Consider the following 26,880-nt stretch of genomic DNA (forward strand, 5'->3'; position numbering starts at 1 on the left):
CGCGTGCACACAGTTGCTCCCGGTGCCACTTGTGTACACTGCAGCATCCACCGAGAGGCTCTTGCTGCCATTGCCTGACAGCTTTCAAGCCTGACAGCTTGACAAGACGTTTTGAACACTACAGTGAAAATGGTTTAACTTTGTTAAAGCAAGGCCCCTGAACTCTCGTGTATTTTCTGCATTATGCAATGATATGGGCAGCGACCATGTAACGCTTTTACAACATACAGAAGTGCTCTGGTTATCAAGGGGCAAAGTATTGGCACGTCTTTTTGAATTGAGAGACGAGCTTAGTTTTATTTACTGACCATAATTTTCACTTGTCTGACCGCCTCCATGATGACGAGTTCCTCACACAACTGGCCTATCTGGGTGATGTTTTTTCTCTCCTGAATGATCTGAATCTAGGATTAGAGGGACTCTCCGCAACTATTTTCAATGTGCGGGATAAAATTTAGGCTATGATTAGGCTATGATTTTCTGTCTGCATTAACAAGGACAACACACAGGTCTTTCCACCCGTGTGTTAACTCAAGCTTACGGACAATGTCAAATGTGATACAGTGGGGCAAAAAAGTATTTAGTCAGCCACCAATTGTGCAAGTTCTCCCATAATTTGCAAATATATTCATAAAAAATCCTACAATGTGATTTTCTGGATTTTTTCTCTCTCATTTTGTCTGTCATAGTTGAAGTGTACCTATGTTGAAAATTACAGGCCTCTCATCTTTTTAAGTGGGAGGACTTGCACAATTGGTGGTTGACCAAATACTTTTTTGCCCCACTGTATAGCGAAGCACCTGAGTGAGCTGGGTGCGTAATTACGCAGGTATTTTCCCTGAAACGGACGACACAAACAACTGGATTCTTAACCCTTTCACGCCCTGCCTCCAAGTCCACTTACCAATATCTGAACAAGAGAGCCTCATCGAAATTGCAACAAGCGGTTCTGTGAAAATTGAATTTAAATCAGAAACCACTGCCAGATTTCTGGATAGGACTGCGCTCAGAGTTTCTTGCCTTGGCAAATCGCGCTGTTAAGACATGGATGCCCTTTGCAACCACGTAGGCACCCGTGTATAGTACTGGCACACAGTATACAGCACAATACACATGACCCAACCACATGCCATGTACAGTCTTCAACCAAATACATTTGAAGTAAAGACATAAGATGTGTACACACATACGGCTAACAGACAGCACACCCTTACACAGGCCAAAAAAACTCACATTACAAATATACAGTACAATGTACACCATATACAGTACAGTATAAACAACACACAAAATGCATATGCAGCACACTAACACACTGTATACACATAGCAAGCTCTAATACACACCATACACACACAATTAATTCTCTCCTCCTCCCTCTGCTTCGCATGCTGTTTTTTTTTTATCTCATTAATGCAACCCATCTGTTCGGCAGGTTGATGAGTGCCAGATATTTAAACCGTTTCGCGAGGCCTATTCTGCTTTCTTTTCCAACCCGCATTCTGAGTGGCTCTTTTGATCTGCGGCGACAAGCTTTTTCTGTAGCCCCTCCAACACCAGGCAGTGGCTACTCCCTAGTCGGGGATCACCAGTCGTCCCACAGCGCCCTTCCCTAGTTCCCCACCCTTTCCTCCCCTCCCCTCTTACCTTCTCTGCTTTGGAATCAATCTCCAGCTCTGCTATTTTGGCCCATTTCTGCCAGAAGTTGGGATCGTCCAGGGAAATATCAGTTCTGTTTCCAGAAGACACAAAGCTGGCCTGGAAATGACAAGGAAAACAAAAGCATGCACACACACACACACACACACGCAGGCATCAACTGGACTGGATCCATGCAAGTAACATACACAGGGATGTGCTGAGAAAGCTGATAAGGTGTGAAATCTGACATTGGTAAAAGATAGGAAACTGAAACGTGTGGATACTGGCTAACATATAATTCATCCAATAGTACAGCCTAACATGCTGACCAGACCGCACGCAAGTTGATTTTGTCCACCCACACCAGACGCGATCAGGACATGCAGGTTGAAAACATACTCTGAACCAATTATATTAATTTGGGGACTGGTCAAAAAGCATTAAACATTTATGGCAATTTAGTTTGCTGTTGATAGCTAATTTGTCCTGGAATATAAATACTGGGTTGTTATTTTACCTGGAATGCACAAGGTCCTCTACTCCGATAATTAATCCACAGATAAAAAGGGTAAAGGTTTTTTTCTAGTATTCTTCTTTGAACTTTATATGGTGGTTGGCAACCAACTTTAAGGTGCATTACCACAACCGACTGGCCTTAAGTGTGGAACTCAGTTCTTTCAATCACCCACGTGGGTATATGCTCCTAAAAACCAATGAGGAGATGGGAGAGGCAGGATTTGCAGCGAGTTGATAGTCACAAATAGAACCAAGTTCTATTCTAGCGCCTTGCTACGCAGACGCTTGCGAGCAGTGTGGGTGCAATGACTGAATAACATGTATATGGACATTTATTTTGCAATCGCTCGTGCACGTGACGAATCCGGTCTGGTCAGCATGTAAGGATTAGAATTTAAGATATAAAATAGGGGTAGGGTTTGGCAAAGGTGGAGCCCTTGACACTCAAACTTTAATTTCCCCATTGTAGTTGAGCACAATAATGTAATACTCTAATCTCAAACTACCACCATCCAGCAAAATAATATAGTGAGGTTTTTGGACAGTGAAACCTTTCATGTTGTTTTGGCTCTGTACTCCAACACTTTGGATTTGAAATGATACAATGACTATTAGCTTAAAGTGCAGAATGTCTATATCGGGTGAACCGTTTTGAAATTACAGCGCTTTATGTAAATACATTTTAGGGAACCAAAAGAACTTGGACAAATTCACTTTATGTGTATTAAAGTAGTCAAGTGTGTAGTATTTGGACCCATATTCATTATACGGATAATCATGAATGAATGGTGAATAATGATGAGTAAAACATTTAGAGGCACAAAGATCATACACCAAGACATGCTAATATACTGACTCTACACAAACGCAGACCTACTCACATTCAAGCTGCTGCTACTCTGTTTATCGTATACCCTGTTGCCTCGTCACCTTACCCCTATACATACTGTATCTACCGCCATCACTCCAGTATCCCTGCCCATTGTAAATATGGTATTGGAACTGACCCTGTATATAGTATGCTTACTTATTGTGTTCTTCATATTTATTCCTTTTCTCTTGTGTTTTTTCTAGTATTACATTGTTATTTATTATCGCATTATTGTTTTTTGAGATTGCAAGAAAGCCATTTCACTGTACTTGTGCATGTGTCATTAAAAACTTGAAACCTCTCACCATTACCAATAACAGGGGAGGTTAGCATTTTTGGGGTCTATGATATTAATGCATCTAACTTTCGCACTCACTGCAATGCAGTGCCTTACAGGCGGACTACCCTGCTCGCATCGCGTGTGCGAGCGTTGCAAAAGACATTTAGAAATCTATATTATTACATTTTGCACCCACACTGCACGAGCATCTGCGTTACCAAGGGCTAAAATAGAAGTCAGTTCTATTTCTGACGCAGATCGCGCTGCAAGTCCTGCCTCTCCCATCTCCTCATTGGTTTATAGAAGTAGATACCCACATGCCATCTCCTCATTGGTTATACCTACGTGGGTGACTCAAAGATGAACGAGGTCGGTAATGGACCTAAGTTACCAATCGCAATATAAGGTCAAGAGAAGAAAAGGCCTAGAAGGAGGAGAGATGACTAGAAACGATTCAGTTGACCGTTTTATGTGTGAATGAATTGTCGGTGTAGAGGACCTTGTGCATTTCAGGTCAAATAACAACTCAATGTTTATGTCCCAGGACAAATTAGCTAGCAACAGCAAGCTAGCTAAATAGGACAAATTAGCTAGCAAGTGCAAGCTAGCTAGCTAAATTGCCATAAAGGTTTAATGCTTTTCGACCTGCCCCCAGATTAATGTAAATCGGTTCAGTTTGTTTTGTTATTTTAACCTGCATGTCGTGAAAGTTATGCACGACAGCGCATGCACACAGCCGGTTTGGATTCCGTGTTAGACCACTGCGCCACTCGGGAAGCAACATATTCTATTCTTATTACAATAAGTGACTCAAATGACAATACATTATTTAGCATTAATTTGTATTGGCCACAAAATAATCTGAAACACAACCAAAACAAACTGCAAATGTATCCAAAAAGTTTGTAGTCACAAGCATTATGTAGTCATTGCATGCTAGGAATATGGGACCAAATACTAAACTTTTGACTACTACTATCCGAAAACTTTTGGTTCCCTAAAATGGTGGGACTATATACAAAAAGTGCTGTAATTTCTCAACAGTTGACCCAATGTGGATGAAAATGGCTTCAATTTATAGCTGATAGTCTGCACTATAACCTCATAGGTTAATTGTATAATGGTATCATTTAAAATCGTGCTGGAGTACAAAGCCAAAACAAATGTGTCGCTGTCCAAATACATTTAGACCTCATTGTAGATTTAGGTTGAAGGGTAAGGTTTAGTTTTACAATTGAGTTTACCTTGGCAAATGTGGAGCACTCTGTCTGGATGGTGGTGGTCTGGATATGGGTCAGAGGTTAGTGGTCAGAGGTCAAGGGTACAAGGGTCAGGATTTACCTTGGCGAAAGTGGCTGGATGGTGATGGTCTGGATATCAGGGTCATGTCAAACACATCAGAGGTCAGGCGTTAGAAGCATAAGGATAAGGAATTACCTTGGCGAAGGTAGAGCCCTTGCCCTCTGTCTGGATGGTGATGGTCTGGGTATTAGAGTCAGGGGTTAGAGGTAAGAGTATAAAGGTTGGGATTTACCTTAGCAAAGGTAGAGCCCTTGCCCTCTGTCCGAATGGTGATGGTCTGGGTATCAGGGTCAGGAGGTTAGGAGCAAAGGGTCATGGTCTTACCTTGGCAAAGTTGGAGCCCCTGCCCTCTCTCTCTCTCTCTCTCGATGGTTTGAATATTAGGGTCAGGGGTTAGAGGTCAGGGTATAAGGGTCAGGGTTTACCTTGGCGAAGGTGGAGCCCTTGCCCTCTGTCTCAATGGTGATGGTTTGTGTGCGGCGCTGCAGGATCTGGTCGATGTCCTCCTCGCAGAACTTGGAGCCCTCGTCCTCCTCGTCCATCAGCGCTCCATATGCCCCCTTCCTCAGCAGGTCCTCCACCTCAATCTTGGTCATCTGCTGCATCTTTGGGACACCATGCCCCCCATTAGTTAGGAAGCCATAGCAACAGATCTCAGATAAGCTGGAACCAATTACAGATCAAGGTTGAGGTCAATTCCATTTGAATTTATTTCCTGAATTATATAAGGGATCCTTAGGAATCAGAAACAGCAGAGAGATCTAAAAATCTGTGTTTATTGGAATATTTCGGTAGGGATGTGGAAAATCACAAAGCCGCCTTCTGCTGACACGGGTAGTGAAAGTTTGATGAACGGATGGAGGGGTACTAAACCAGGATAGTCCAAAGGAACATGTTTATCAAGTCCGATGACAACTGCTTGTGTTGTACTGCAAAACAGGCAACAAAAGTGTTAAGGGACTGCAGTGCAGTGTGGATGACCATACAAATGGCAAAGACTACTACTACATGAAGGTGGTAGACAACGCAATCTTTATACAAAGAAAACCCTGGCATCAAACATTCATCCTTTACAGTTTAACCTGGTCCTAGATCAGTTTGTGATGAGCATGAGGATGAATGACAATAGGAGTTGGCAAGACAGCACAAACAGATCTGGGACCAGGCTGTTATAGCACAGTCTCTCACCCCATTGAGGCTGCCCTTTCGATTGATGTCCTGCAGCACGGCCTTGTCTAGACCCAGCTTCAGACTGGCTTTGTCAAACATCTCCCTCTCATAGGAGTTCCTAGTGATCAGTCTGTACACCTTCACTGCTTTACTCTGGCCGATGCGGTGGCAGCGGGCTTGGGCCTGGCATGGACAATCACAGAGCAGTTTTTGTTGTATTAATACTGCCATTAACAGTGTGTGAAGAGTAGTCTTTTTCCATATGCCATGTCATACTCCATGCACACATGAAATCTGCTGGAAATATACTGCCCTACCAAGAAAATTGGTCGAACATGAGTTAATTGTCATTTGCAACATTAAATACATGCTTAATCATGTGGACAAGTATCCTGCCTCTATTGTATTGTGTTTTGGAGAAAATGCAGGTCATGTTAGCAGCAACTGCATAAAGTTACTGTGAAACCAAGGTAAATAAAATCTATTTTTCTCAGTTCCACGCTATGAGCCGTAACTGCCCTTTTGCTTGGTAGGGCAGTATATATAGCCGCCCCTTTCATCTGAAGCAATTTACAGAGTGTATACATTTTCATAGGGGTGAACCCAGCAGGAACGGAACCAACAATCCCGACATTGCTCTATCAACTGAGCCACACAGGATATCGATACAATGACAACACAACTTTACTGTCCATGGTTACAGCGCACAACAAAAATGTGTCTTGTATCTGCAGTGCAGCGCACATGGTTGGAGAGCATGTTGTGGGGTTAAGTGAATTTCTGAAGGGCCCAGCAGTAGGGGATTGTTGTTAGGAACTGAACCCAGCAGCCCTTCAGATGCCAGATCAATTTTTCTTTTTTGAACAGGCAACCTTTTGGCTACAGGTCCAAATCCTTAGCAGCTAGGCTAACTACTGCGCCATGAAACCACTTCAGGAAATTAGTATAATACTTTTAAGTCCAGCACTGGGTTTAATCGAGATCCGAAAAACGTGCCCTAAGTGGTACTGAACTTTGTGCTGACTAACCTGTAGGTCATTCTGGGGGTTCCAGTCCGAGTCGAAGATGATGCAGGTGTCTGCAGCGGTCAGGTTGATGCCTAGGCCCCCAGCACGAGTACACAGCAGGAACACAAAGCGGTCCGAGTCCACCTTACAGAACCTGTCAATCGCAGCCTGGCGCAGGTTACCCCGCACTCTGCCATCGATGCGCTCATAGGTGTATCTGCAACCAAATATAAAACATATGAAAGTACTGTAACGACCTCAACCGAACACCCAGCAACCTCAAGAGATTTGGATCTTTTGGCGTAATGGCTAATCTGTTCAGCTGACAGTCGCTGGACCCAGGTTTGTTCCTGGTCGGGGTTACCCTTGAATTCGCGACAAAACACACACTCCCCTATTTCAGCCATACCCATTGCTGACAGGTATATCAAATCAAACACACAGTCATGCAATCTCCATACGCAAACATTGGCATTAGAATGGCCTTACTGAAGAGCTCAGTATCTTTTAACGTGGCACCGTCATAGGATGCCACCTTTCCGTTCTTCAAATTTCTGCCCTGCTGTTTCTCAAACTAGACAGTCTAATGTACTTGTCCTCTTGCTCAGTTGTGCACCGGGGCCTCCCACTCCTCTTTCTATTCTGATTAGAGCCAGTTTGCACTATTCTGTGAAGGAAGTAGTACACAGCGTTGAACATGATCTTCAGTTTCTTAGCAATTTCTCGCATCAAATAGCCTTCATTTCTCAGAACAAGAATAAACTGATGAGTTTCAGAAGAAAGTTCTTTGTTTCTGGCCATTTTGAGCCTGTAATCGAACCCACAAATGCTGATGCTCCAGATACTCAATTAGTCTAAAGAAGGCCAGTTGTATTGCTTATTTAAATCAGCACAACCGTTTTCAGCTGTGCTAACATTATTGCAAAAGGGTTTTCAAATGATCAATTAGCTAATCTAAGTTCATCATTTTAAAAGGATAACACAACAGGCCATTGGAACACAGGAGTGATGGTTGCTGATAATGGGCCTCTGTATGCCTATGTAGATATTCCAGCTACAGTAGTCATTTACAACATTAACAATGTCTACACTATATTTCTGATCAATTTAATGTTATTTTAATGGACCAAAAAAATAGCTTTTCTTTCAAAAACAAGGAAATTCCTAAGTGACCCCAAACTTTGGAACGGTAGTGTATATAATGATTTTAAAAAATGCAAAAATGTAATCAAAATAGAAATAGAATAGAAATGCCTTCTGGAACATGGGAATCAAGCTCTATCGACAAAGATCAGTGGGGACAAGTTGTGATGGACTACCTTCTGTACAGTCAGTGTGAACCGGAGTGACTTGACACAACGGGCCAAACGAGCTGTAGCTAGGTACAAACAGAAAAGCGTTCATCCATGCTAATTTTCGTTGCAGTAGTTTTCGTTGCATGTTAAAATTGTACTGTTAGCTCGCTAGCAAACGTTAGTTTGCCCGTTGTGTATTATCTATGCAGCAATGTTATTTGTAATCTCAGAATTCCATTTGCATTGCTAGTTATAGCCTAATGTTAGCTAGCCAGCTGACATTGAACCTAGTTGGTTAGCTTTAGCTACCTGCAGATTCATACTACAGCATTTCATGAAGAACCTTGGCGTGATCCTGGACAACACCCTGTCGTTCTCAACCAACATCAAGGCGGTGGCCCGTTCCTGTAGGTTCATGCTCTACAACATCCGCAGAGTACGACCCTGCCTCACACAGGAAGCGGCGCAGGTCCTAATCCAGGCACTTGTCATCTCCCGTCTGGATTACTGCAACTCGCTGTTGGCTGGGCTCCCTGCCTGTGCCATTAAACCCCTTCAACTCATCCAGAACGCCGCAGCCCGTCTGGTGTTCAACCTTCCCAAGTTCTCTCACGTCACCCCGCTCCTCCGTTCTCTCCACTGGCTTCCAGTTGAAGCTCGCATCCGCTACAAGACCATGGTGCTTGCCTACGGAGCTGTGAGGGGAACGGCACCTCAGTACCTCCAGGCTCTGATCAGGCCCTACACCCAAACAAGGGCACTGCGTTCATCCACCTCTGGCCTGCTCGCCTCCCTACCACTGAGGAAGTACAGCTCCCGCTCAGCCCAGTCAAAACTGTTCGCTGCCCTGGCCCCCCAATGGTGGAACAAACTCCCTCACGACGCCAGGACAGCGGAGTCAATCACCACCTTCCGGAGACACCTGAAACCCCACCTCTTTAAGGAATACCTAGGATAGGATAAGTAATCCCTCTCACCCCCCTTAAGTTTTAGATGCACTATTGTAAAGTGACTGTTCCACTGGATGTCATAAGGTGAATGCACCAATTTGTAAGTCGCTCTGGATAAGAGCGTCTGCTAAATGACTTAAATGTAAATGTAATGAATGGTGGCTAGCTATCACAATCCGTTTGTACTGTAGCTATAGGTTGGGATTGTGGTTCATTGTTTAGCTAGCTAGCTACATGTCTAAACAAAAGACTCCTCTTTCCCAGATGATTATAGGACACATCAAGTTAGCCAGGTGTGTCTGGGTGATTACGGCCATCTATTGTATTTCATGAACATGTGTACATGTCGAGACAATAGTGACCCATCCACTTTTAACTACAATGTAGCTGGGGGGTGGTTATAGTATTTCTTTCACATGACCCATCAAATTAAATAAGTGTGTCTAGGTAAACATAATCTAATAATTATGAAATATTTTTATCTGGAGACTTTCTTAGTTTTGATACTGCGACAATGCAAATATTCAAGTAACCATTTCACGGTACCACGTGACAAATACACTTTGACCTGCACCAAAGTCAGATTAGGATATAGGCCAAGGACTAGATAAAGTGTATTTTTACCTGGAGTTTTTATCCTATTGTAGGCTACTACTTTCACCACTTTTAGTCTTGAAATCTTTGGTTGTTTACTACACTATCACTGCCCCAAACCCCGGTCTCTATCCTCAGCCCCAGGCTCACCTCCTCTGGATGAGGTAGTCCTCCAGGATATCCAGGCAGCGCACCATCTGGGAGAAGACCAGCACCTTGTGGCCACCAGCAATCAGCTTAGGCAGCAGTTTGTCGATGAGCACCAGCTTCCCCGCCGCCTGGATCATTGCCTGGAGGTTGAAGTCCCAGGCATCGGGGCTGTGTGTTTTCCTGAAGCTATCCAGGATCTTCTCCTCCGCACCTGGACGTTTCCATCGAAAATTTACATTTTATTATGAACTGTGAACATTTTAAGTGGTTTTTTGTTGTTGTGTGTTTGTGTTTCCACATGTCACCTTTGATCAGGTAGGGGTGGTTGCAGCACTTGCGCAGCTCCATCATGGTGTTTATGAGGTTGGGCATGTTATGCTGGTTGGCCCCCTTGGCCAGGAAGGTGAAGTTCTTCTCAAGGATGGCACGGTAGTACTTCTTCTGCATGTTGGTGAGCTCCACCTCAATGATGGTCTCCTCCTTGGGTGCCAGGTTCTTCTCCACGTCGTCCTTCAGCCGCCGCAGCATCATGGGCTTCAGGATGGCCTGCAGCTTCTTCACCTGGGGTAGAGGAGAGCAGGGTTGGGGTCAAAGGAGGACAGAGGAGGTCAGGATCTGATGGTCTGCAGTAATGAGACTTAGAATGTCTAGCGTAGCTACAGACTTAACAGAATACAGTTTGGAATTAGACAATTCAATTGTGTTTAGTCTGGCCTGGACACAACATTATGTTTACTGTGGCGCTATTCATAACAATATGTTTAAATTGCCCACACCTGCACTACAGATGCAACAACTTGATACCGACACAGATTCAACAACTGCTTGATGATGTAAAGTGCAGGCTTTCCGTTTTGTTCAGAAGCATGTTAACTGCCATTAAGTATACGATACAATGTTTAAAAAGGAAATTGCCGAAGGGTGTCTCTGAGAAAGAATCAACATTCCCATAAATTCCAAAATGTAGGTTTCCCACTTTGCGACACGAAAAGGGTATCTCAGAGAAAAAATAAATAAACAAATAAATAAAAATCACCTGTTCCTCAGTCTTCAGATCTCCAAACTCCTCTAGGAAGAGGATCTCTGAGGGGAACTGTAGGGGCTCCAGGAAGTTGAGAAGACTGAAGAGCTCCTCCACCGAGTTCTGCAGAGGGGTACCCGTCAGGAGGACTTTGTGTTCCTACAGGGGGTGGTAGAGGTGGAAGAGCCCAACAAATTTACAATGCATGTATTACACAACAAAATGGTACACAGATTTGAGTATTTTATACATAAAAACATTTATAGAGCTTTTCATGCCACTCAAAGACACATATCATCCATGTAACTCAGAGATTCCCACTCGCTAGTCTGGCTCATTACAATGTTTATTTTTGTGCAGGAATGTCCCTCTTGACCAAGGGAGGGCATCCATGCTACCATCAGCCTTGGCCGGTGCTGCACTGAATTGGACTACAACGACAATGCAGACGGCCAAGAGAGTTAGCTAGCTACCCCCTCACCAGGTTCATGAGCTTGAGGCCCTCCAGGAGTTTACAGTTGCGGTTCTTGAGGCGGTGGGCTTCGTCGATGACCACGCAGCGCCAGTGGATCTTCTTCAGCTCTGGACAGTCGGCCATGATCATCTCAAAGGTGGTGATCACCCCGTGGAACTTGTACCCGCCCGACACTATATTTCCCTAGACACAGAGAAAGACAAAAGTTGGAATAAAATAAAAATCATTAAGAATACCTTTAACACTTCTTTAACACACACTTTTTAGAGTCGTTCTTTAAAACACTGCTTTAACACTTGGATGAAAACCGCTATGTTGTCCTCAGGGAGTTCTGGTCCGAAACATTTAATCCTACCACAGTAAATTAAAAACAATACCATGGCAACAGATTGCTGTCCTCTTCGATCAAATATCAAAACGTTGAAGTCGTTCGTGTGAAATCCTCACATTTTGCAGGGTTGATATTAGAACTCATTCGAATATCTTGTAACATTAGAAGATCACAAAAGAAGAGGCGTGGATGAATGAGATGGTGTGACCACCATTTGCCTCATGCGGCACGACATCTCCTTCACATAGAGTTGATCAGGCTGTTGATTGTGGCCTGTGGAATGTTATCCCACTCTTCAACAGCTGTGAGAAGTTGCTGGATATTGGCGGGAACTGGAATACGCTGTCGTACACACAGATCCAGAGCATCCCAAACATGCTAAATTGGTGACATGTCTGGTGAGTATGCAAGCCATGGAAGAACTGGGATATTTTCAACTTCCAGGAATTGTGTACAGATCTTTGCAACATGGGGCCGTGAATTATCATGCTGAAACATGAGGTGATGGCGGTGGATGAATGGCACGACAATGGGCCTCAGGATCTAGTCATGGTATCTCTATGCATTCAAATTGCCATTAATAAAATGCAATTGTTTGTTGTCTGTAGCTTATGCCTGCCCAAACCATAACCCCACCGCCACCATGGGGCACTCTGTTGACAATGTTGACATCAGCAAACCACTCACCCACACAACGCCACACACACTACGCTGTCTGCGATCTGCCCAGCACAGTTGAAACCAGGATAAATCCGTGAAGAGCACACTGCTCCTGCATGCTAGTGGCCATCGAAGTGATTCTCCCACTGAAGTCGGTTATAACGTCGCACTGCAATCAGGACAAGATCTTGGTGAGGATGATGAGCACGCAGATGAGCTTCCCTGAGACGGTTTCGGACAATTTGTGCAGAAATTCTTTGGTTATGCAAAGCCACAGTTCCATCAGCTGTCCGGATGGCTGTTCTTAAGACAATCCCGTAGGTGAAGAGGCCGAATGTGTAGATCCTGGGCTAGCGTGGTTACACGTGTTCTGCGGTTGTGAGGCCGGTTGGACAAACTGCCAAACTCTCTAAAACAATGTTTGAGAGAAATTAACATTAAATTCTCTGACAACAGCTCTGGTGGACATTCCTGTAGTCAGCATGCCAATTGCACGCTAACTCAAAACTTCGGTGTCATTGTGACAAAACTACACATTTTAGAGTGGTCTTTTATTCTCCCCAGCACAAAGTGCACCTGTGTAATGATCATGCTGTTTAATCAGCTTCTTGATATGCCACACTGTCAGGTGGATGGATTAACTTGGCAAAGGAGAAATGCTCACAAATAGGGATGTAAACAAATTTGTTGCACAAAATGGAGAGAAATAAGCATTTTGTGCATCTTATTTCAGCTCATGAAACCAACACTATAGACAGTCAATGGCTCACCCTTTTGTCTACTGTAGATTCATACATACACAGCTTATGTTTGACCCATGCAGGCTCATACAAAAACACACAGTACATCTGCATATCTTGTGTAGATTGAAACATACGTCAGTGTTCACCCTATATTAATTAGTAGCGGCGCCCCTAAAACAATCTGATTTTTAAAAAGTAAACAAAAAGCAAGATACACTTTTAATATCAGTGACAAGTTACAACGTATATTTGTAGCATTTGATGCATTCAGTCTTTTGGGGGGTTTCAATTAGGTAAAGTTCTCCATCACTGCGACGTATCTCCGTCATATGGAATCTTATTTTTTAATTTAATTAATATTTTTATTGAAAAGGACAGGAATTGGTCAGATTTTTTTGCTTAACAACTGAGGTCATTTTGGGTGACTTTTTAAAAGGATATTCTACTCTAAAATGTATTAAAATAATGAAATATAATTTTTATTTAACTAGTCAAGTCAGTTAAGGACAAATTCTTATTCACAATGACAGCCTACCCCAAACGACACTGGGCGCCACCCTATGGAACTCTCAATCACGGCCGGATGTCATACAGCCTGGATTTGAACCAGGTACGCCTCTTGCACTGAGATGCAGTGTCTTAGAGCACTGCACCACTTGGGAGCCCCAAATATAATTAATTTAAAATTGTTATAACCTGTTACATAACAGATGCAGCATAGCATCTTATAAAAAAAATTGGCTTAAGCTTGGGGTTGCCAGGGCGTCATGCTTTTAGGGAAAGAGGATCATTTTGTAAACATATTAAACTGCGTATTTGACTAATTTCATTTATTTTACCCCCCCCCAAATTTTTTTTTACGGAAATCCGTCACAGTGAAGAAGAGGTTTAACCCTTGCACTCATACATCATCACACACACATCCTCCATGTTGGCTCACCTGCTGGTCCTTGTGGTGCATCTCGTACTGGTGGATCATCTGGCGGCTGATCTGGCTGCCGTGATAGACGATGACATTGATCTCCGTCCAGGTACGGAACTCCCTCTCCCAATTGGTGATGGTGGAGAGGGGGGCAATGATGAGGAAGGGCCCCCCGCAGGCCCATGGAAAACATCTCGAAGAGGAAGGTGATGGACTGGATGGTCTTCCCCAGGCCCATCTCGTCAGCCAGGATGCAGTTCTTCCTGTATGGGAAGAGGTGGGAAAACTGTTGTGATAAACAGGAAGATGCAGGAATCACGTTGGTGTCAAACACAAAATCAAAATGTCATCAAAAAAGACAAAAGGTGCGGGGGATGACCTTTACCATAGAAGGCGAGTAAAAGGTCATCTCGGAACATAGAACCAAATCTCACATGTGCTGTCCAGCTGTGTGTGCACATGTGCTGTCCAACTCAGTTTGATTCTGGGAGCTAAGGTTTTCAAATCTGTTCTGAGCGGAAGTAACAATCCTCAATAAACCTCTGCCAAAGCCAGTCCCCAGCCCCTCCCATTCACAGTAACCCACCTGTTTACAATCCAAGCGAAACGCGATGCACTGAATGATAACATATAGGTATCTAACAAATGTTTTTGATGCAAATATTTCACAGGTTAGCAATTTAAAGATAGTCCACCACACCAAAAGTTGTCATACCCTCCATCTCAGCCTTGAATGATTAAAGGGATAGTTTGGGACAATAACAATTTACCTACATCCCCAGAGTCAGATGAACTCATGGATACCATGTTTATGTCTCTGCGTCCAGTATGATGGACGTTCGAGGTCGCTTTGTGAGCCAATGCTAACTTGCGTTAGCGCTATCTTAGCGTAAAGACTGGCTGTGCCCGAAAACCTCCAGTCAAGGAAATATTGTTTGATATCAGTGTACCATAAATATTTGGTTAATTTGAACACCTAATCTCGCCTTTTGATCTTGCCTGGTTTCAATATGTGTTATTTATTTCCAGGCACAACAAACCATTTGTGATTTTGATGTGAACAAACTGAACAGCTGTCTGAGCCTCTTGTAAGGGATGCAACACCACTGTATTGTCCATCAGAGTGGATAAACAACAAAAGAAAAAGCGATACACGGCAATTACTTTGAACGAGCTACTCAAATCTGTCATAAAAATTATACTCCAACACAACTGCCCAAACGGACAAATTTCTCTGCATTTGAAGATTCGATCTGATTTGTGTTCATCGTTAGAAAATCAAACATGATGTTTCGTTACACTACCAGAGAAGCAGCTGTAGCCTTTCTTTTGAGTAATGAAATTCACTCCAGGTTCTTAGACACTTTTCAATATGTAGGCAACATGGTAAAAAAAAAAAAACTCCTAAGACTTATTACAGTTCTGGGCAATAAAAAGTTATTTCTAAACATTTTGCAGCAATGAAAGAGACATGCAGAACGGCGTGTGGCAGGAAGCACAATTGCAAGTTAAATTGTGTTCAACATTGCAAGACAGTCAAGTGAGTTTCACCTTAACAACTTACCCTAGTCATTTATGTGGACAAAAAAAAATATCACAGGTTACCACACTTGATCAGGGAAAACAGCAATATGCCTTTACAGGAATTGCCTTGGTCGAAACACGACGCAACTTATTTTATTCAGGGCCAGTCAGTGGTGTAAAGTACTTCAGTAAAAAATAATATTCCAAGTCATTTTTGGGGGTATCTGTACTTCACTATTTATATTTTAACTACGTTTACTTCACTACATTCCTAAAGAAAATAATGAACTCCCTGACACCCAAAAGTACTCTTTACATTTTGAATTCTTAGCAGGACACGAAAATGGTTCAATTCACGCACTTATCAAGAGAACATTGCTGGTCATCCCAATTGCCTCTGATCTGGTGGACTCAATAAACACACATGCTTTGTTTGTACATGATGAGTGTTGGAGTGTGCCCCTGGCTATCCGTAAATAAATAAAGTATTTGGTTTGAAATATACTTAAATATCAAAAGTAAATGTAATTGCTCAAATATACGTATCAAAGTAAAAGAAAAGTCATTTCAAATGTCTTGTTTGTTTAAATTTACGTATTAGAATTTGTATCCGCTCTAGTCGGACTTCGGCTGCAGAATTTCTGCCCTTTTCTTTAAATCTGAAAACGTTGTGAAGCTATGCTAATTTTCTGAAGAATTTTTGAATTTTCTGAAAAATTGCAGAAAAGCAGTGTCCACGGCTTGTATACTTCATACTTTGGCGAATTTAGTACGACATCTGGGAACATTTAGCTTGCTAACTAAACTCAGCAACAAACAAAAAAACGGCCCCTTTTCAGGACCCTGTCTTTCAAAGATAATACGTAAAGTGTTGTAAAGTGTTTAAACACTGTTTCCCATTCTTGTTCAATGAACCATAAACAATTAATGAACATGCACCTGTGGAACAGTCGTTAAGACACTAACAGCTTACAGACGGTAGGCAATTAAGGTCACAGTTATGAAAACTTAGGACACTAAAGAGGCCTTACTATTGACTCTGAAAAACACCAAAATAAAGATGCCCAGGGTCCCTGCTCATCTGCGTGAACGTGCCTTAGGCATGCGGCAAGGAGGCATGAGGACTGCAGATGTGGTCAGGGCAATAAATTGCAATGTCCGTACTGTGAGACGCCTAATACCTAGCTACAGGGAGAAAGGACGGACAGCTGATCGTCCTCGCAGTGGCAAACCACGTGTAACAACACCTACACAGGATCAGTACATCCGAGCATCACACCTGCGGGACAGGTACAGGATGGCAACAACAACTGCCTGAGTTCCACCAGGAACACACAATCCCTCCGTCGGTGCTCAGACTCTCCGCAATAGGCTGAGAGAGGCTGGACTGAGGGCTTGTACGCCTGTTGCAGGTCCTCACCAGACATCACCGGCAACTACGTTGCCTATGGACACAAACCCACCGTCGCTGGACCAGACAGGACTGGCAAAAAGTGCTCTTCACTGACGAGTCGTGGTTTTGGCTCACCAGGGGTGATGGTCGGATTCGCGGTTATCGTCGAAGGAATGAGCTTTACACCGAGTCTTGTACTCTGGAGCGGGATTGATTTGGAGGTGGAGGTTCCGCCATGGTCTGGGGCAGTGTGTCACAGCATCATCGGACTGAGCTTGTTGTCATTGCAGGCAATCTCAACGCTGTGCATTACAGGGAAGACATCCTGCTCCCTCATGTGGTACCCTTCCTGCAGGCTCATCCAGACATGACCCTCCAGCATGACAATGCCATACTGCTTGTTCTGTGCCTGATTTCCTGCAAGACAGGAATGTCAGTGTTCTGCCATGGCCAGCAAAGAGCCCGGATCTCAATCCCATTGAGCACGTCTGGGACCTGTTGGATCAGATGGATCAGAGGGTGAGGGCTAGGGCCATTCCCCCCAGAAATGTCTGGGAACTTGCAGGTGCCTTGGTGGAAGAGTGGGGTAACATCTCACAGCAAGAACTGGCAAATCTGGTGCAGTCCATGAAGAAGAGATGCACTGCAGTACTTAATGCAGCTGGTGGCCACACCAGATACTGACTGTTACTTTTGATTTTGAACCCCCTTTGTTCAGGGACACATTATTCCATTTCTGTTAGTCACATGTCTGTGGAACATGTACAGTTTATGTCTCAGTTGTTGAATCTTGTTATTTTCATACAAATATTTACACATGTTAAGGTTGCTAAAAATAAACGCAGTTGACAATGAGGACGGTTTTTTTTGTTGCTGAATTTATATCCACACTAGGACCAATACTACGTATCAATGCAAGTCAAAAATACTACAGTTCTACTACATAAAAATGGTATCCATGAGTTCATCTGACTCTGGAGAAGCTAAAATCACAAAATATCCCTTTAAGACAAGACAGCAAGTCTACTATACATGTCCCCACTGGGACTACGTCAAGATTTTGAGGGGGAAGAGGGGGATAGGTGTCCTACCTGTTGTACCAGTTGAAGAGCAGCCAGTTCATGCCTTCCAGCTGGTACTCTCTCAGCTGATTCCCATTTCGGTAGTCTTTGGACTTGTCCAGCTTCTGCCACTTGTCTGGCTGCGGTCTCTCCTGCTCAGAGCGGGGACGGACACACACACACACACACACACACACACACACACACACACACACACACACACACACACACACACACACACACACACACACACACACACACACACACACACACACACACACACACACACACACACACACACACACACACACACAGGGATGACTGTCCATCTCAAATAAGAGCCACACACACACAGGGATGACTATCCAACTCAAATAAGAGCCACACACACTCAGTCCACAAGCATGACTATCCATCTCAAATAAGAGCCACACACACACACACAGAGAAGTCGACTGAACCAGTAATCTACATTGTGTAGATTACACGGGAGGGACTTTCTAATTACACTCACCACAAATTTGTATTCAGGGATCCTCTTGATTTCCTCGAACTCCCGAATCTTCCCCGGGTCCACGTCCTCTTGAAGCTCCCATGTAGCCTCCTCATAGGACAGGGAGCACCATTTCACTAGGTAGTGTGTCACCTCCTGTAAACATACACGCACACGGATATAGAGTGACAGTCAGTCAATGAGTCAGTCAGACACGGATACATACAGAATGTAGCCAGTGAGTCAGATACACTGACTGAAGCACACACACACACTCACACACGCTTGCATAAAAAAGGTCAGTGGTGGTGAGTAACTGGCTTTCCCTGTCTCACCTCTCCTGTCTCTGTGTCTGTAGTGATGGCCACCTCCAGAATTCGATCCACCTCTATGTAGTCAGGGTTAAAGAGGTCTTCATCAGGCTACATGGAGGAGTAGACGTCAATCAATATAAATGTGTTTCATGTGATACTTTACATAGCTATAAATGTTTTATGCAAAGTACAAAATGTACACAACCACAAATAAAAAAACTGTCCCAGAGCAGCCAACAGTACATTTTTATATAGAAACAAAAATTATCCTCCACAAAAATTCTGAAAAATGTGAGTAGGCTCACCTCAACAAATATGTGCTTCATTTGGGCCTGCTTAGTCCTGAAGCGCTTGATTTTTTGGTGTATGCGAGGGGTCCTTCTCCAAATCCTCTAAGGTTGCCCACTTACAATGCAGGTAGGAGCTGTGAGCAAGAGTAAAAGGGGGGAGGGGGGAGGGGGGGGGTTCAAGTTATAAATTCAAGGGGAAAAGCATCTCAAGTAGTGTGTACACAATGCACTAAATTAAACTAGTCCACCATTTAAGAAGCAATCCCACAGGCCATAGCATCTTAACAACATGTACGGTTTTAAGAACATGGAAATACATCGTATAACAGATCAACATGAGAAAATCCTCCTTTTGAATGGGTGGAGCTTTGAAAACCTCGCGAGAGTAATACCGTCATAATATGTCATACACAAAGAATTCTTCAAAGGAAATTGGGACTATTTGATGCTACAGAATATCTGTTATCAGATAACCACTGTCACTTTCCACCTTGCTAAGCACACTTACAAATTTCTGTACTTGACATAGAACTCCTCTGACTCCTCAGGTGTCTCCTCAGGGGATGCCTGGAAAGAAAAGATAAAAAAATATAGAAAAACTAAAACATCAACTAAAGTATACAAACATGTTGCTAAATCACGACAGTGTCACCAGCAAAGCACCCCCACACCATCACACCTCCTCCTTTCTTCACGGTAGAAACCACACGTGGAGATCCGTTCACCTACTCTGCATCTAACAAAGACACGGTGGTAGGAACCAAAAATCTAAAATTTGGATGAATCAGACCAAAGACAGACTTCCACCGGTCTAATATCCATTGCTCGCGTTTCTTGGACCAAGCAAGTCTCTTCTTCTTAGTGTCCTTTAGTAGTTTCTTTGCAGCAATGCGACCATGAAGGCCTGATTCACGCAGTCTCCTTTGAACAGCTGATGTTGAGATGTGTCTGTTACTTTAACTCTGCATTTATTTGGGCTTCAATTTCTGGTAACTCCAATGGCTGGTAACTCCAATGAACTTATCCTCTACAGCAGAGATAAGTCTGGATCTTCTTTTTCTGTGGCGGTCCTCATGAGAGCTAGTTTCATCATAGCGCTTGATGGTTTTTGCGACTGCGCATTTGACTGACCTTCATGTTTTAAAGTAACTAATTGGCTCAAACGCATTGAGGAAAGAAATTCCACAAATCAACTTTTAACAAGGCACACCTGTTAATTCAAATGCATTCCAGGTGACTACCCCGAGGCTGGTTGAGAAAATGCCAAGAGTGTGAAAAGCGGAGAAGGGTCGCTACTTTGAAGAATCTCAAACATAAAATATATTTTGATTTGTTTAACTAACTGTTTTGCTACTAACAATTCCATATGTGTTATTTCATAGTTTTGATGTCTTCACTATTATTCTACAATGTAGAAAATTGTCCAAATAAAGAAAAACACTTTAATGAGTAGGTGTCCAAACTTTTAACTGGTACTGAATATAATTATTTTTTGCAGAGACCTTCGTTTATGATCCGAGAGACAAGTCACATATCTTGCTCAGATTCTCATCAGATCATCCGAGAAGCCTCCAAGGTAGCTAGCTAGCTTGTAATCCTGCAAGTGTAGCTAACCTTATTAATAGATGTATGTAATAATTGTTAGCTAAGATACAGTAACGTTACGCTAGCTAAATAGTTTTTTGGGTTTATATACAGATTAACTGGCTGGTGATGTCATTGAGCTCAAGATATACAATTAAACTGTCCATGATTTTCAGAAGAGTTTCAAAGGAAGATAAACTGGAGTAGAATGTCATTTCTTTTTTAAAGTCACCAGAAATGACCTTCAGTTGTTCAACAAAATAAATCTCGGCATCCACTGCTGAAAATAGTTATAGGGGAAACGTGTCGGGCGGTGTACCTCTTTCTTCGCAGTTCGAACCGACAGGATTTTCTCAATGATGTTTGCCTCATCTTCAGGTGGCTCCTGTGACAGAGGGGAGAGAGAGGATTACTTACGCAGGGTAAGAGTGTGTTTGGCCTTACTAAGGGGGACAGAAGTTGGGCACAGCAGAGAGAGGGGGAGAGGAGACAGTGGCTGTGTCCAAAATCTTTGCAGCCAACTACTTACTAAATGTATAAACTATACTAAAAAAATACTATTTAGTAAAATCGTATGCGGTAAGCTACTAGTTCTCAAACCTCTCCTCGGGGACCCCCCCAACTACCTCATCAAGGGCTTGATCATTAGTTGGCAAGTTGAATCAGGTGTGCTAACTCTGGAATAGATCAAATACATGGAATGTCTGGGTGTCCCCGAGGGCTGGTTTAAGAACCACTGCAAAAAGCAACAAACATAGTCATCCACAATGAGAAGTCATCATCTAATGCGCAATTGGGTTGTTCCCCTCCATTCATTCATTTTGGCACAGCTCCTTCTCTTATCTGATAATCAGCTGTTGTCAAAGGATGATTCTCCTCGTCAATAGCGCAGTGAATTCATACTAGATGAAAAGTCTAAATGAGTATGACATAATCAGCTGTTGCCAAACACGTGTGTCCGAAAAGACAATTCTCTTCCTCAATAGTGCAACGAATTCATACTAGAGGAAGTCTGAATGAGTTTTTCAAAATGTAACAAAAAAACTTTTTGGCATACACAAAAGGCCTATTAGGATGATAGTACGAGTATTCAGACATGGCCAAAGACAAACAACAAGATTGCTACCTCAGCCTGCCAGGCGAGAGTGGCAGCGTTGAGGGCAGGGATACGGCCTGTCCCCAGCACGGCGATGGTCTCCCCGTCATCATCTACCACCTTGAAGTCCAGGTCCTCGTTGTACTTTCTGCGCTTCACCTGTCGCCCTGAGCGACGCTTCTACCAGAGAAAAAAGATAGAGGGTGGTTGAGGGGTGGTTTGGGTTAACTTTGCGTAATCGATTCAAGCAATAGCTTCTGTACTACGTAGATAAATACTGTATTCTGATAAAAAGTATTACTTGGGGAGTGTCAGCATGATAAGTAAGTAGATTGTGGTGTTAAACAAACCACCACTTTCAAGTAAACTGAAAATCTAAGAATACAGTACAGGCTACACAAATTATACACACACAGCTATACTAATGTACACTACTACATAAAAACATTGTAATAGTGAGGTTTTAGAGAAGCAAGTGTCACTCAGCCTATCCTGCCCTTCCCCCAAGCCCTCATGCTGTTAGTCAGTTCCTCACAGTGTTATCAAGGGGGTCGATGCTCTCCTCTCCCCCCACGACCAGCGTGGACAGGGAGGCCGCGTCGTCGCTCTCTCCAGCCTCCTGGAGGACAGCCACGCTTTTCCTCTTGCCCTTTTTCTTCTTCTCCACTGGTACCGGCCCTTGTAGGACTTGCTCTCTGTAGAGGCACAGCAGGGTTGGCACCATATAAATACTAGAGAATGTCTATTCTAGTCATTTTATTTCTATGGTCGGAACTAGGGAGTGTTTGTAATCCGTACTCAGCTGACCAGTGGGTCATGCCTGCAATGTGTGTTTACCGCCTTATCTCCTCACATCTCAGCAGCTATACTAGCAGAGTATACCCACAGCTGGATGAGTGGGACATTTTTTTTCTTGGTTATGTTTTTTTTTGTGTGTGTAGATAAGAGTGCATAGGTTTAAAAAAAGGTTTCCCACAGTATTCATTTCTCAAATCTGTCCATCCTGCAGAGTGATTAGGAAAATGCCCCTCACTCTGCTATGGAAATTCCAACCAGACCACAAAATTTTGCTAAATATTAGCACGGGACAAATATTACCTCCCAAATCCAACGACTACATCACCTAAAACAAAAGTTCAAGGACATGGTACAACCTGGAAAAATCCCCCCTTTGGGGAAAATCCAATCTCTCCAACTGAGGGGAGATGAAGCAGAGTTACAGCAGTGAGTCTGACTTCCAAACATGGAGTTATAACCCACCTAAATGAATTAATTGTATTACGCCCCACTAGAAAAACACAACCATGTCTTTAACCACAACCCACCCAAGAGAACCTGGTTGTGACCCATCAATCGAGAAACAGAGTGAAAGCACTAGTGGTAAAAAGCTCCTCACCTGGGTTTGCGGCCCCTCTGCCTGGGAGGAGATGGGGCGCTCTTGCATTCTGCAGGGGGCTTGGCCAGGGGCGGGGCCTGCACCTTGGGTTTCCTCCCTCTCTTCACCTCTTTTGGTGCCTCTTTCGGCGACTTCACCTCCTTCACCTTGACCTCCAACTTCTTGGGCGCCTTAGACTTGCATGGCAGCAGCTCCTTCCCTTCTTTCTGCTGCCTCTTTTTCTTTGGTTTGTTGTCCTTCTCCGAGCCCTTGTGCTGCCAGCCGGCACCAGGCTCGCCCTTTTTGTCTTTTTTCTTTCGTTTCTTCTTCTTCGCTCTCCGCCCGCCTCCTCCATCGTCCTCCTCGCTATTGAGGGGTGACGAGGGGGCGCAGGGGCTGAGGCTGCCTGAACTAGTGCCCGCCTCGCCCATCCTGGGGTGCTTGGCGTGGGACATGCAGTGATTGATCTGCCCGCCTCCTAGGACCCTGATCTGGTCCTTGGAGCCTAAAGGTCCGCTGGGAAATGGAGTTTGTGCATTTTGGTCAGTGGCAGTAGAGGCTGCTGTAGCTGGAGTGTGCTTTAGTAAGTGGATGGTAGACATCTGGAAGAAAACAAGAAAATGTGTTAATGACTCAATAAAAACACCCAAGATAAAATAATAAAATGGGTGTCATGCCTCCATCTTCCACTCATAATGAGAGTAAACACAACTGTGGGCTTACTGCAAATGCAAATCCAGTCATTGTTCAGAATCAATACACAATGGCTTTAGAAAAATAACTAAATCACCAGATTTTACCACTGCGCTTTCTTTAAGTGTAGTCTTTCTCAATAAAATTTGGCACGTGACAAATGTTCATGTATCAAATTAGAGGTTAAAACCCCAAAGCCTGCAAATCCTCTGGAATATTTAATTCCATTCTCAGAATTCCAATTTCCATGTTCCCCTCTCCCTTCCTCAAATGCACTGCTGGGCTGTCATAATGCAGTTAATTATATGGAGAAATAAAATCTATACCCTTTCCATGACACATTATGACTAGCCCTTGAAATGAAAGATGTCAGTCAAGAGGGCCTGCGCTGGTCTACCAATTCGGTGATATAGTAAAGATGTGCACAACCCTGACGTTGTGGGGGGGGGGCATTATTTGTTATGGGCGTGTCCAAATATTAAACATGATTTTGGCATGCATAGCCATCTGTACACGAGATGAATCAATCCATTGGTGAAGGTCAAACACACAGGTGAAATCGGCATGCATCACCAGGGTGTCGGAGTCTGACCCAATTTGACTAAATCTGTTCCTCAATGCTTTTGTGTTAATATTGTTACAAAATTATGAGCACATGAAACCATAACTTTAGTCAAGACTCATGCCAAGAGGTGTACTTTTACAGCTACAAAGATACAAAAGCAGACCCAGAACTCATTAAAACTCAAGGACACATAAGGTCAGAGTTTTAATATAGCAACAATATGATGTTCTTATAGCTTCACCAATTGTATCCATGAGCACTGAATGAGCACTTCCAGCAGAGAATTGTGTGTAGAGAAGGCAGATATGGCACGATTCATGTGATATGGGCTAATATCGTCGCGGGCCCATTTTGAGCAATATGTTATTTATAAACCAAGGTAGAGCACATGTGGAGGAGTATATGGGACGACTTAGACATGCAATTTCTGCCGCGCTGCGTGTATTTGCAGCCTGCCTCATGCAGGTATGAGGATAATGTCAATGAAACAGACTCCCAAGCGCCAGTTGGAATCAGGGCTGTTGCCACGGAAACAGGGTCTGTACCAAGCTGCGGGAAGCAGCAACGTAAACACGCAGTCTCTGTGGTAACTCTTTCGTTGCCAGCTCGCGGGACTATTTGGCATTTCCCCCATTTAGCATTTGATTGGAAAGACCCGATCGCCTGCATCGGTCAACAGCTGCTTTTTCCAGTCCTCAGGGTTGGTTGAACCATCGAAAGAGAGAAGGCCAACCACTGTCATTAGGACACAGCCTTGGTCAGGTAGTCAAATTCCACACACACACCTTGAATGGAGCACTTAGGATTGTGAGATGGAAAACACACAGGTTCAGCCTTCATGAAAAAGAGTGCCACCAAATAGTGGAGGTTTCAAAAGTTTAAATTATAGGTACAAATCGGCCTGGGCCCTCGGGTTAGAAGGGTGAATGACCAGTAGGAGACAGATGTACAGAACACACATTTATTACCACACAACAAACAGACACACATACACACTCGGCAATAGAAAGTAGACTGATGGAATAGATGAAAGTGAAGTGGTTTTCTGTAATGGAATAGAACAGGGAATATATTACACATCAGCAAAGGCTAATAGCAATGAGGCATGTAGCACAGGCTAACAGTAATAGCACCGCTATGCAACACAATATAAATGACTACGGATTAGCATGTAGCGGATAATAGCACTGGGCTAGCGAGCAGGACGTAGCACCGTAATCACACTATGTACATTAGCAGTGAACTAGCATAGTATGCAATATGTATAGACATTAGCAGTACCTGGTGTTAGCAACACAGTGATCTATACAGTATGAACAGGGCCTGCTATAAGGCTAGGCCATAGCAGTAGGCAATAGCATACACTACATTACATTTTAGTAATTTAGCAGACACTCTTATCCAGAGCGACTTACAGTTAGCACATTAATCTTAAGATAGCTAAGTGGGACAACCACACCTCACAATCATATTATGTAAATTGTTACTCAATAAAGTAGCTATCAGCAAAGCCAGATCTAGTAAGAAAGAAAAAAGTAATGAGACCAGAGGTGGCAGAACGGGGAACTCTGGTTTCAGCATAGCCTGAAGGTGGGGAGGGGCAGGTCCTCTGGCTGCTCCGTAGCCAAGTACCATGGTCTTGTAGTGGATGCGAGACTGGAAGCCAGCGGAGTGTACAGAGGAGCGGGGTGACATGGGAGAACTTGGGAAAGTTCAACACCAGGCGGGCTGCAGCCTAAGTTACAGGGGTTTGATGGCACAAGCGGGGAGCCCAGTCTACAGCGAGTTGCAGTAGTCCAGACGGGAGAGGACAAGTGCCTGGATTAGGACCTGCGCCGCTTCCTGTGTGAGGTAGGGTTGTACTCTATGGATGTTGTAGAGAATGAGCCTGTAGGAGCAAGTCAATGCTATGATGTTTTCAGAGAACGACAGGGTGTTATCCAGGGTCAGGCCAAGGTTCTTTGCACTCTGGGAAGGGGACACCCTGGAGTGTTGGAGAGGTCTTGGATCGGGCAGACCTTCCCAGGGAGGAAGAGCAGCTCCATCTTGTCGAGGTTGAGCTTGAGGGCCGACGTCCAAGCTGAGATATCTGCCAGGCACGCAAGGGGGAAGGAGAAAAGAAGTTGAGTGTCATCCGCATAGCAATGATAGGAGAGACAATGTGAGAATATGATGGAGCAGATTGACTTGGTGTATAGAGAAAAGAGGAGAGGGCTTAGAACCGAGCCCTAGGGGACACCAGTAGTGAGAGTACGTGGTGCAGACACAGATCCTCTCTATGTCACCTGGTAGGAGCGGCCTGCCAGGTAGGATGCAATCCAAGAGTGTGCATAGCCTGAGACACCCAGCCCTAAGAGGGTGGAGAGGAGGATCTGATGGTTCACAGTGTCGAAGGCAGAAGATAGAGATCTAGGAGGATGAGAACAGAGGAGAGAGTCAGCTTTGGCAGTGCGGAGAGCCTCCGTCACACAGAGAAGAGCAGTCTCGGTTGAATGACCCAGCTTGAAACCTGACTGCTTAGGGTCAAGAAGATCGTTCTGAGTGAGAGAGTTGGTCAGACAGCA

The 26,880-nt window shown here is 43.8% G+C and overlaps 1 protein-coding gene across 1 annotated transcript in view; it reads right to left on the minus strand.

Moving 5' to 3' along the window:
* The window catches only part of chd6 (chromodomain helicase DNA binding protein 6), a 101,252-nt gene that overhangs the window by 46,660 nt on the left and 27,712 nt on the right, over positions 1 to 26,880 (minus strand). The window contains 20 exon segments of the mRNA XM_046310144.1: positions 1,648 to 1,758; positions 5,036 to 5,215; positions 5,799 to 5,963; positions 6,809 to 7,004; positions 9,777 to 9,987; positions 10,082 to 10,337; positions 10,813 to 10,956; positions 11,279 to 11,455; positions 13,947 to 14,099; positions 14,101 to 14,191; positions 17,937 to 18,058; positions 18,421 to 18,555; positions 18,735 to 18,821; positions 19,019 to 19,087; positions 19,089 to 19,137; positions 19,512 to 19,570; positions 20,907 to 20,972; positions 21,714 to 21,863; positions 22,219 to 22,378; positions 23,080 to 23,660. Coding sequence (XP_046166100.1) covers positions 1,648 to 1,758; positions 5,036 to 5,215; positions 5,799 to 5,963; positions 6,809 to 7,004; positions 9,777 to 9,987; positions 10,082 to 10,337; positions 10,813 to 10,956; positions 11,279 to 11,455; positions 13,947 to 14,099; positions 14,101 to 14,191; positions 17,937 to 18,058; positions 18,421 to 18,555; positions 18,735 to 18,821; positions 19,019 to 19,087; positions 19,089 to 19,137; positions 19,512 to 19,570; positions 20,907 to 20,972; positions 21,714 to 21,863; positions 22,219 to 22,378; positions 23,080 to 23,660 — 3,162 coding nt within the window.

This window comes from Oncorhynchus gorbuscha, linkage group LG18 (assembly GCF_021184085.1).
Source record: "Oncorhynchus gorbuscha isolate QuinsamMale2020 ecotype Even-year linkage group LG18, OgorEven_v1.0, whole genome shotgun sequence".
In the NCBI taxonomy this organism is placed as follows: Eukaryota; Metazoa; Chordata; class Actinopteri; order Salmoniformes; family Salmonidae; genus Oncorhynchus; species Oncorhynchus gorbuscha.